This window comes from Pteropus medius, unplaced genomic scaffold (assembly GCF_902729225.1).
Source record: "Pteropus medius unplaced genomic scaffold, Ma_sr-lr_union100, whole genome shotgun sequence".
NCBI classification, from domain to species: domain Eukaryota; kingdom Metazoa; phylum Chordata; class Mammalia; order Chiroptera; family Pteropodidae; genus Pteropus; species Pteropus medius.
In genome coordinates, this window is record NW_024341893.1 from 343,938 (window position 1) to 355,572 (window position 11,635).

The 11,635-nt window shown below is 53.4% G+C and overlaps 1 protein-coding gene across 1 annotated transcript in view; it reads right to left on the minus strand.

Moving 5' to 3' along the window:
- Positions 1-11,635, minus strand: part of SPTBN4 (spectrin beta, non-erythrocytic 4) — a 65,534-nt gene that overhangs the window by 20,816 nt on the left and 33,083 nt on the right. Inside the window, exons 16-18 of the mRNA XM_039855161.1 lie at positions 11,308-11,398; positions 7,742-7,888; positions 6,272-6,535 (exon numbers count right to left, since the gene is read on the minus strand). Of these exons, the coding sequence (XP_039711095.1) occupies positions 6,272-6,535; positions 7,742-7,888; positions 11,308-11,398 (502 nt within the window). The remainder of the gene's footprint in view (positions 1-6,271; positions 6,536-7,741; positions 7,889-11,307; positions 11,399-11,635) is intronic.

An 11,635-nucleotide genomic window follows, 5' to 3' on the forward strand; every position in this document is an offset into this window, starting at 1 on the left:
TAGCAAGACATAACTGCTGTCATACTGAGGTGTATCCACTGCCTTTTCAAAAGACTATTTGACGATATTTATCAAGAAGTTTGATGCACATACCCTTTGGCCCAGAAGTGTCACTTTGAGAACCATCTTGTACAGTAACACTTGCACATGGGCTCAAATATGTATGAACAGGGATGTCTGTTTTGGCACTATAGTAGCAGAAGATTGGAAATAGCCCAGAGGTCTCTCAAGAGAAGGTTGGTGAAAGACAGATGATCAAACCAGCCCATGGAATAGCATGCAGCAGTTTAAAAGGACAAGATATAGCCATACATTTTGAGACAAGAAAGGATGTTTATTCTGTCAAGTGAAAAGGCAAGCTTCAGTATAGTGTCTATGGTTGTGTGTGTGTGTGTGTGTGTGTGTGTGTAGAATATTTCTAGAAGGATAGAGAAGAAATTATTGAGAGCAGTTACATCCCTAGAGAGTGGGACTGTGTATGTGGAGGGGAAAGGTTTTTCCTTTTCACCGTTCTGTGTGAAGTTCTTACTCCATAACAGCAATAATGGGTAACACATCCTGAAGCTCGCTCTGTGTCAGGCCCTGCTCTAAGCACTTGACAAGGAATAACTCATCTAATTCTCGCAACAGCATATGCGGTCAGGGAAGACAGGAGTGTTTTGTTCACAGTTGGATCCCAGCACCTGGCACTGTGCCTGCACAGAGCAGGTCTCTGCAAATGTGTGTTGACTTTGTTTGTTGGACTAATTACCGTGCTATTCTGCTTCTCTTGGCTTGGTAGTAATAGAGATTAACATTTAAAAAATTAAACTAGCTTTAAACATTAAAACCAGAGGAACCGTGAAGTACTGATATGTCCTACAACATGGATGGTTTCTGAAAACATTAAGTGAAGGAAGGCAGACACAGAGGACCACATATTATATGATTCCACTTATATGAAATGCCCCAAGTAGATAATTCCATGAAGACATAAAGTAGATTAGTAGAGGGGATAAATTAATAGAGAGCACTAATGGGTTCGGAGTTTCTTTTTGGAGTGATGAAAATATTCTGGAATTAGATGGTGGCGAGAGTTGTTCAACTTTGCAGATTCACTAAAAACCACTGAATTGCACACTTTAAAAGAGTGTAGTTTATGGTATGGAATTAAATCTCGGTTTTAAAAAAAAGACACTAAAGGTGGGAAAACCGAGGCCCAGAGAGGAGTCGTCCCTGGTCCAGAGTAAAAACTGCCAGAGCTCAGGGCCATGTGACCACAAAGCTCTAGTAGCTCTCAGTCACTGCTTCTCTGTCACTGGGGACGCTGAGGCTCAGAAAGGAGGGGTCACTTGCCTTCACTGGACTGTGAAGCTCCTGAATCTGGCCTCTTCCCCTAGGCCATGCTGAGCTCGATGAAGAAATGTGGCACAAAGAATGAAAAAAAGGGGAGGAGGGTGTTTTCTTGGCCAGAGAAAGAGCCTTGTGTAGGGAGGGGGTGGTAAAGAGGCCCCTGGGACTCCGCCTAGCAGCTGCAAAGACTCCAGTGCATTTTCCCCTGGCTGGTCTCCCTCAGATGGCAGGAGACCAGCACCCCCCCTCCCCAAGCAGGAGCTGGTGGCTGAGCCAGACCAGCTGGCTGGGCCCCTGAGGACTGGGGAAGTGGGGGCTTGGGACTCCACCATCTGGCCCCACAGCCAGAAGGACAGTTGGGCAGGAGGTGCTGAGAGAGAACTCTGGGTCACATGGCCTAGATCTGAGAGGTGGGGTCCCAGGAGCCTGATGTAGCAGCTTGGGCAGGGACAAGTGGAGGACACGAGGAGGATACAGGGGTAAGAGAGATCGAGGGAGAGAGGCAGAGATGGAGAATTGAAATAGGAGATAGAGAGAAGAGTGAGAAAGACAGAGGCATAACGAGAAAGACACAGAGGAGACAGAAAAAGACAGAAATGAAAAGATGAGAAAGAAACAGAAATGAGAGAGACAGAAAAGAAGAGAAACTGGGGGGAGCAGGACTGAGAGACAGGCCCAGAGAGAGGAAAAGGGGGGACATCCACACCCCCTCAGGCCGGGAGCCAGCACCTCCCCCAGCCCAGCCTGGCCTGGTAGCCCGCTGCGTGGGGCAGCCAGGAGATGCACCTAGCTGGATGGTTCCCTCCCTCCTGCACGTGCCCAGTGTCTGGACTCTCAGGCAGGCCCCAGAGGACAGCAGGCCTCGGGAGGCCCCGCCCCTCCCCAGTGGCAGCTCCTGAGGCCCAGCTGGGCTCCATCTGGAGGCCGTGGCCCACTGAGTCACTCCTAGCCTCGGGCTCCCTCTGCTGGGAAAAGGGCCCCGGAGTCCTCTACCGGAGCCTGCCGCTGATGCCCATTGCTCTGTGACACAGAGCCAGTGCCCCATCCCCTCCGGGCTTCAGTTTCTTCCCTAAATAATGGGGACCCCACGTTATGGTCTCCAGGGCTTGGTGAGGCGAAACGCCCCGCTGTGGGTAGGGAAAAGCTGGTTCTGCACTCTGGCGAGAGCAGGAATCCCCAAATCCTGCCTCTCGAACCTGAATGGCCAAAAAGAGAGACGGAGATACCCAAGCTCACCACTTCCCCGCAAAATGCAAATGCAAACACCATAGTGAGTTATGCTTCCCGTCCACGAGACGGAAAATCCAAAAAAGTCTGACACCACCAGGTGTTCGTGAGCTGCGAAGAAGCAGAATTTCTAATTGGCATCATGACTCTAGCAATTTGGAAAGATCCAGTGAACTGAAGATAGTTCTGACTTTGGGCACTACATTAACGTTTCATATTAGCACCCTCCCAGATACATTTTTATAAAACTATAAATGCCCGAATGGAATACAAACAGAAACAAGTGAAACAAGTCTTTCACATTACAACTTAGCCGCAGCAAAGTGCAGACCTAAATGACCCAAATAACTTTGGAACACAGTGTAGTGATATCCCCTCCAGCTGAAGACAATTAAAATGGAAAAACCTGTAAACAAATATTGAATCCTAGATTTGTTGGGTCAACAATTCTGAAACCACTTTATGCATGATGTTTTGTAACCTTCACAATGTCCACACAAGGTCAGTACTGTTATTACGCCTATTTTACTGAAGAAGAAACTGAGACACAAAGAAAGAAGTAATTTCCGAGTCACCTACCCTTGGTAAGTCACAGAGCCAGGGCTTGACCCCAGGCAACCAAGCTCCAGCGTCCGTGGCCTCGACCGTGATGTTGTACTGCTGCCTACAGTCCTATGATCCTGCTGTCAAGGAGTGGCTTAGCAATTAGGGTCCTTCCCACTGCACAGAGGAGGCACCTGAGGCTCAGAGTCAGAGGCAAAGCCACTTGCCTAATGTCATACAGATGCTAAGTGGCAGAGCTATGATTCACACCCAGACCCACCTGAGTCCCAAGTGTGTGCCTTTATCCGCCGCAACAGGCTGCAGGAGAAGAGCTGACTATTAATAATCCTAGTAATACTTGCTGCCAGGCTGGATGTCTTCGTTTGTCACTCGACTGACAGTCAAGCTTCTCCACTCTGCTCTGTGTCCTGGGGGGCTGACCTGTATGGACCCTGCCTTCAGGCTCCCACATGGGCTGGGCTCAGGACCCGCTCTACAATTTGTGGGGCCTGGTGCAAAATAAAAACGCAGGACCCCTTGTTCAAATATTAAGAATTTCAAGACAGCGAAAGCAGAACGTTAAACCAGGTGGGGCCCTGTGAGACCACGCCCATAAAGTCAGATGAAGGGGCGCCAGCAGGAGACTGGACGGAGAGAGGAGAGAGGAGGGACAGGCCTGGGTATCATTTTCCAGCTCCTCCCTGCAGCACTGTCAAGGGCTGGCTGCCGTTCTTGGCTAAGGGCCCCAGCTCCTGCCAGGCGACTTTCTTCTCCCTCTCCTCCCTCTGCCTCTCCAGCAGGGGTAAAGGCTCCAGCCGTGAGCCCCACCCTGCTCACCCTCCCTGTGGCTTCTCCGTTCCCTGCTCGCACCTTTGTTAAGCCTCTTCATAAGCCCTCCTCAAACTGTCCTCAACGGGGCATGCTTCTGTTTCCAGCTGGGACCCTGACAGTCGCAGACTTTCATTTCCTGGGAATGGAGTGTGCCTCACTGCATCCCAGGTGCCATTTCAGGGCACAGCCCCACATGGCCCTCCGAGGCCCGTGCCGACGCAGTCTGACCCAACATAGAATGACAGAGGCTCAGAGAGGGACTAAACGTACACGCTGGCTGGCGTTTGAACCCACGCCTGTCCGTCTCCTGTCCTAGATTTCACCGCTCGGGCCCTGGCTCCCTCCTGTCTGACCATCTAAGCACTGCTTGTCTCTGATGATAATTCTGGGAGATCCCTCAGAGCAGACTTGGGGCCGAGTCATCCCCCTGTATCCACTGCCAGCCCAGGCCCTTGGGTGCAGACTTCAGGCAATGATCAATTCTTCAGAGGCCAGCAGGAGGGCCACCGTCCCTACTGAGGGCTGGAAGTATCAAGGGAGGAGGGTGGATGGGAACTAAACTTGGTCCTGAATGGCTACTTGGTGGCTGCGTGACCTTGGATGAGTCATAGACCCTTTCTATGCTGTGGTTTTCCCAAGCATCCAGTGAGGATAACCACAGCCCGTCCCTGGGATGGCTGCTGGGGAGGAGGGGGGTGTCGGTGTCTGGCACAGAGGGTACATCGGCAGTTCTCAAAGAGTGGTCCAGGGACTCCTGGGGACCCCGAGATCCTTTCAAGGGATCTGCAAGGTCACAACTCTTTTTATAAAAGTACTAAGGCGCAATTTGCCTTCACCACCCTCATTCTCTCCTAAGCGCAGTGGGGTTTTGCAGGGAGCGTGTGAGCCTGCTCCTGCAGGAGATCGGATGCTCGAGCCGAGGTGAGAACTCAGCGCTCCTAACCCAGACGTGAGCGCCACAACACTGAAAACAACACCAGTCTCCTCGCTACATTCTCTTTTGTCTCGGAAAATACGGTTATTCTTCATGAAAGAATGCTTTCGGGTTAAAAAATGATGGGTTTATTGTGGGCCTTTTTAAGCGAATTAATCATTTGAATACTTCTCAGTTTTAATTTTCGATGCGGTAAATATCAAATAGGTATAATCTGCACAAATAAAAGATCTCTAGGGACCTCAATGATCTGTAGCAGGTAAAGGGGTCCTGGAGACCGAGGCATGTGAGACACACAGGTGTATTTAAAATGATGACAACACCAGAATCATATTCAGATATTTGTCCCTTTGTGCCTTTGCCTGTCTCCCCCACCAGAATGGGAGCCCCAAGAGGGCAGAGATTTTCCTCAGTTTTGCCCATTGCTGTATTCCAGCACTCGGAAAAGCACCTGGCATACAGTAGGTGCTCAATAAAGATTTGCCGCAGAGATAAATGAATAAATACGAATTACTGTCATTATACGTCGACTTTTTTTTCTGGCAGCCCCTATTCCAAACACCTCAAGAGCACAGCTAGCAGGAGGCACCTCAAAAGGAGTAGTGACGAGTCCAGAGACCTGGGTTTGAATCCAGCCTCTGCCACTTGCTCCCTTGGGCCAGCAAGTTCACCTCCTGGAGCCTCAGTTTCCCTTTGGCTACAGTCAGAAATGGTTCCTGGTATGTAAAGGCAGGAGCCAGCACACCTTGGGAGATGAGATACAACATCTGCATTGGAACCTCGGGCCATTTACATCACAGGGTCAGACACTGAGCATCCAGCAGCTGCCAAGCTAGAAGCCGAGTTACAGCAGACACTGTCTGTCCTCTAAGACCCCCCGTTTCATAAGGGAGTGTGTGTCCTTGGGCCAGGCGCTGTACCTTCTGTGCTTCAGTATCCCCATTGGTAAAACGGGGTACAGTAATAGTACCAATCTTTTACGGTTGCTGGGAGGAGTCAGTGAGAGCTTGGCACGGAGACTGGTAGAGGCCACACTCCACGAAGGTCGTTAGTGTTCCGTGCAAAGCTGTTCCCCTCCCTCTGGGCCTTGGCTTCCCTATCCAGAAAGCAGGTGTCAGGGTCCCGAGAAACCCTCAGTGTGCTGGTTATTCATCTACTGCTTCTCGGCTCTGAATCCTTCCTCTCCCCTTTGTACCCCACGCTCCAGGGGTGGTGGCTGCTTCCAACACTTACTACTAGCTGTACTGACTCAGTGCTCCCTTTCTGCTTCCAGCCCTTCTGATGCCTTTGGAATAAATCCCTGTATTAAATCTCCTCCATATGAAATACCTTGAGCGAAGTCTGACCCCAACTCGGGCCCCACTGTGGCGCAGAAAGCCCCCATCTGAGTCGGCCAGGTCATACCTGCAGCTTCTTGAGTTGGCTGTTGACAGTGGCCAGGTCCCCGCCAGGGTCCACGTCTTGCAGCTGACTTTCCATGTGAAGGAGCTTCTTGTCTAGCTCCGCGAAGCTCTGCACCAGCTGGTCGGCCTTGCTGGCCTCAAAGAGCTGCCGCGCCTTGGCCTGGGTGGTGCTCTCCAGCTCGGCCCAGCACTGCCGGATCTCACCCAGCTTCTTGCGCACTGAGGCCGCCAGCTCCGGCTTCTCCTGCATCAGTTGCTGGCCCTCCTGCCCCAGAAAGTGGGAGGCAGAAAGTCGGGATGGGGGGGATGGTGGGGATGGTGGGGACAAAACAAATATGATGGAGGCAACAGGACACAGGGAGAAATGTGGAGAGAGAGACCGGCAAGGAGTTGGAGACAGAGAGACAGAGGCATGAGGGGTGGATGCAGAGACAGGCACGGAGATGGAAAGAACCAAGATGTGGGAACAGACCAGGAGCAAGACGGAAAGAAACGTGGAGAGAGAGAGAGAGAGGCACAGAGACATGGGATGGAGACATGGAGGGACAGAGAGTCATAAAGTGACAGGCAGAGACATTCGCATAAATTCGGAAACATGGGGAGAGTACAATAAAAAAGACAAGGAGAAGGGAGGAGGGGGCGGGCAGAAAGAAGGAATTTCCATTAAATTCAAAGTCAGGAAGAGTGGCTTTGCCATGTACCACCATTTATGGGGCATCAATGTCCATGTAAGAGTTTAAAGCCCACGTGGGTGTCTCTGTTTGAGTCAGTAGAGTGGGGATATCCAGGGCTGCAGGTCTAGGGGTTCAGCCAGGGTAGGGGGGCAGTTTGGGGGGTTGAGACATGGAGCAAAATTCTGCCTGGGTCCCTCCAAGACTGAAATCAAGCTCCACTACATGCTGGCCTAGAGCATATTAAAAATAACAATACCAGAGCAATTACAGCTCCTGCGTGCCTGGCCTTGTGTTAAGCACAAGAGCCCAGGGAAGTAACTATATTCATTATTTCCTTAATTTTGAAGCAGAGTCAACTGAGGCTCAAAGAAGTTAACACAGTTCCCCAAGGCTCCACAGCTGGTAACAGGCACAGACGTGGTTAGAACCCAGTGCAAAGTTCACTGTCACCCTGACCTCCCAGGGCTGCCGCAGCCCTTCTACCTGGCCCTCCATCTCAGATGCTCCAAACAACGTGGAAGGAAGGTTATAGAAAGGGGTGAAATATTTAACAGCCAGGAGGGTATGGGCACCATTCGGAAGAGAAGCTGGCCATTTTACAAATGGGCAGAGCGAAGCTCAAAGAGGTTACGTGAATTGTTCAAGGCCACAAAGCTGGGAGCAGGTGTGGGAAAGATCTGAACCATTCGGAGGTGTGGGAACAGCAGGCTGGCAGTGGAGGGTGTATGAGGTGGAACGTGTGTCCTCCGGAGGCCTCCGGCACCTCGTGTGGGCAGAGGGGCCTTCTGCGTCCTCACCCTCTCGATCTTCTCCAGCCACTCCTTATTCTGAGCCAGCTCGGCCATGAACGCCTGGTGCCGGAGCCATCTCTTATGTAGCTTGTGGCCGTCTTCCCGCGTGCCATCTCGCGCCATCAGCATCTTCTCGTGGATCCAGCCATCCAGCTGTGCAGGACAGGAGGAGGGGCTCAGCCGGTTCCCCCAACCTGGCGCAGCCACCCATTCCCTCCCAAGGTGCTCCAGGTTCAGGGCCTAGGCTGCTAGGTTGAAGGTGGGGAGGAAGGGATAGAAAACCTTTGCAAGTAAGGCCTTTATGTGTGTGCAGGGGAACAGTGCAAACTCTTTTCTAAGGGATGGTGGATAGATGGAAGGGTCCCCAGAATGCCCCATCTCTCAGCCCTCCAGTCCTCATGGCACCCCTTCTCAACTCCCCATAAGCCTTAAGCCCCAAGGCAGAGCTCCTGGGCCAGTCAGCTTACTCCCATCCATGCCCAAATCAACCTCCCGAAACCACCTTCCAGACTAATTTAGCTCACTTCCCATTCATCCCCAGAACCCCTCCCCCATTAGCAACACTTAGACAGTTCGATTCAGTCTCAGCCACCTCCAATAAGGACGAATTCAAGATCCCCGACCCACTCTCCAGAGTATCAAGTGAAGCCCCACATCTAGCTCTAGCCCCCCAATATGGCCAGATGAACCACTAAACAACCTCCCAACTAGTGCCAGTTCTAGTTCCCTCCAACCCAGCCCTCTAATCTGGGGTAAACCCCTCCCCCACAACCCAGATCCAACCTAATGAGCCCACAGGACTCCTCAAATCCAGCCCTAAGGATCTAGCCCAAGACCACAGTTCTCCCAAACCATAACCAGTTCTAGCCCGCAACCAAAACCAACTCCTCCCATGCAAGCAACGGGATGCCTTCCAGCTCCCCAAATGAGCCTACCCACAATCTATCCTCAGACTCCCCAACATGAATCAGATAAAACCTTCCCAGGCAGCCCCCTCCCAAAGTAAAGCCAGTTCTAGTCCCTCCCACTCAGCAACGAAAACAGTCATCCAAAATGCAAGAACCAAGAGTGGACCCCTCTCACTACCCTAAGCAAGACCAATCACAGGGCTGCTTCCTAAGTCCCCCCAAATAAGACTTTTCCCCCAAGCACGAACCTCCCACTCTTGACCAAACCTGGCACCTGGGACAGTTTGCTCCTCCCCTTCTCCTCCCTCAGTCACAGATCCGCCTCTCCTCCTGCCAAAAAAAAAAAAAAACACCGGACTCCAGCTCAGCGGTCCCGGGAGAGCAAATGCAGTCATAGCCAGGACAAATCCTCCCCAGCCAGCCAAACCCCACCACCCATCCCTGAACATGTGCTCCCCCCCAGGGGTCAAGACAGCTTCAGACTCCTCATGCATCCCCACACACACACACACACAGGCCAAGTCAAGCTGATCCTAACTCAATTCACAAGGAAGAGTTTGCCAATGGCAGCCACAGCTTGCAGTGAGAAGCCCTCTGAGAGATGATGCTCTGCCATCGGTAAAGCCCCCCCAAAGTGAGTGACCCCCCATCACCGAGGCAAGCAGGGTCCCCAGCTTAGCCAGGAGAAAGTCTCCCAAAGTCAGACTCCCCCAAACCCAGAGCAAACCCAAGGCCCTCATCGCCCAAAGGCAGGTCCCAAAGTGAGTGCTTGCGTCATCTAATTTAATACAGATCCTGCAAAGACCAAGGAAGAAGCCCCCCAAAAGGTTGAGAGTCTCCCAACCCCAAGGCAAATCTCAGATTCCCCATTACCCAAAGGAGTGCCCCCTAGAGAGGTTAAGACCTCCTTCATCCACAGGGCAAATCCACACTACCCCAGAAGTAGCCTTAGAAGTGCCCCCTTTTCCGCTTCCCTCCCTTGGGACCCGGTCCCTCAGTTCCTCCCGGAGCAGCACCGCGGACAGCTCCCGGCGTTTCCGCCCCTCAGCAGGGCTGGGGTCTTGGCGCCCCGCCGACCCGCCCCCGCACCCCTCCCTCCCGCGGCCTCAGCGCGCGAGCACGCGCCCTAAGCCCCCTCCCCCGCCTGCCTCGGCGGAGGCGCGCATCAGCCCCCTCCCCCGTGCGCCCCCGAGACCTTAAGTGGCGACGGCGTTGGCTGGGCGTCCCTGCAGCGGGCGGGCGGGCTCTCGCCCCTCCACTGCGACGGCGGCGGCAGCGGTGGCGATGGCTAAGGCTCCGGCGGGCGCGCGCCCCCGCCCCCGCCCCCGCGTCGCGGCAACGCGCCCGCGCGCGCGCGCCCCCTGCCTGTCTCCATGCCAGCCTCCTTGCCGGGCCCCAGTTGGGGGTGAAGGAAGAATTACCACCTTCCCTAAAGCGTGGAGGTGGGGGTTCTGCGCCATCTCAGATGATTGCTACTTGGTCCAGAACAATCTCTCGAGAGGGGGAAAGGGCTCCTGGGCCAAATCGAAAGGCAGGAGGGGGAGCCCGGGGCCTGGCTACCTCCGCTATGTGAAAGTGGGAAGTCTGGGGTGATGGTGGGATGGGCTCCTGAACCATCTCTAATGGGAAGGGGCTCAGACTCCTGGATATCTCAGCTATACAGGGGTAGGGGGGATATGGGCAGGGGGCGTGTGCTAGAAAACCTCCTATAAAACTTAAGTTCAGAATACTCTCCACTGGGAAGGAGAGGGACAGGCCGTCCCTGGATCCATCTCTAGTGAGCTTCTTGAGCCCCAGATCCATCTCTAATTGGCTTCAGTTATGTGGCGGTGGGTAGTGTGGTGGCCTTTGTCCATTTCATATGTGAGAGAACAGTATCCCATGGGGGTTTACCATGGAGAGACTCAAACCATCTTTAATGGGGAGACCAGGGCCTGGTTCCTCAACCATCTTTGCTTGGGAAAAATTTAGATACTGGATGGGGGCAGCAATGATTCTGAGTTAAGTAGATGGATGAGGCCGGGTCATCACTGTGTGGGGGATAGGAAAATGTTTACTGGGACATCTATAATGCCGTCTCTAATGTGGTCAGAATGCAGAACAGTTTCTGTGGAATGCAGGGGCGTGGGAGGCGGCCTGTCTCCTGAACCGACTCTAATGGAAGGGATCTTATTTGGGGCGATTCTTACAGGTGTATAGATCATCTCAAAAAGGGTAGAGCTTGATTCTTGAACACTTTTAAAGAGGCGAAGTCTTGTTTCTGGATTATTTATGACCGAAGTTGCGCTCTGGGCCGCTGGCCCACTCATTCGCCCTCCCCTCTTCCGGTCCCTCTCCCGTCTCCCGCCCTTCTCGCCAGCAGGGCTCTTCAGCAGAAAGGTGAGACCAGCGCGCGTCCCCGCGGGACTTGTAGGCGCGGACGCGCGCCGTTGCCAGGGGCGCCCGGGGCCCCTCCCTTCTTCCCCGGAGCTCGCGTAGGCGGGGAAGGGACTTGCGGAGCATGCGCACTATGGCCGGGGTCCGCGCGCCTCCTGGCGGCTCGGAGTGAAAATCGCTCCGCGACCCACTTAGACGGGACATCCCTGCCCCCACCGCCCCTCTGCCCTGGAGCACTTCCCTCTCGAGGAAAGAAGTCACTGTGCCCAGCAAAGCTGGAGTTCCTACCTCGTGGCATTCTCGGAAGAAGTGCTGCAGCCCAAGTTGGTCGTGTAGCTTCTGCATCCACTGCTGGGCTCGTAGTTGGTTTTCTTGGCTCCTGAGGGTGGGGAGATTTGGGCTGGGGGAGCCTGAGTAGGGGCGCTGGCCATAGGGCTATGAGGGCGTCGGGCTTGGCAGGGCTAAAAACCTGGGGCATACGTATGAGCGAGGCGGAGGAGGGCGAGGTGGGGATGAGGGGAGTGGCAAAGAAACATCAGTGGGGCAGAGCCAGGGACAGAGGTGGAAAGGGGCGGAGACAGAAACAGAGACATTTGGAAAGAAAAAAAAACAGATA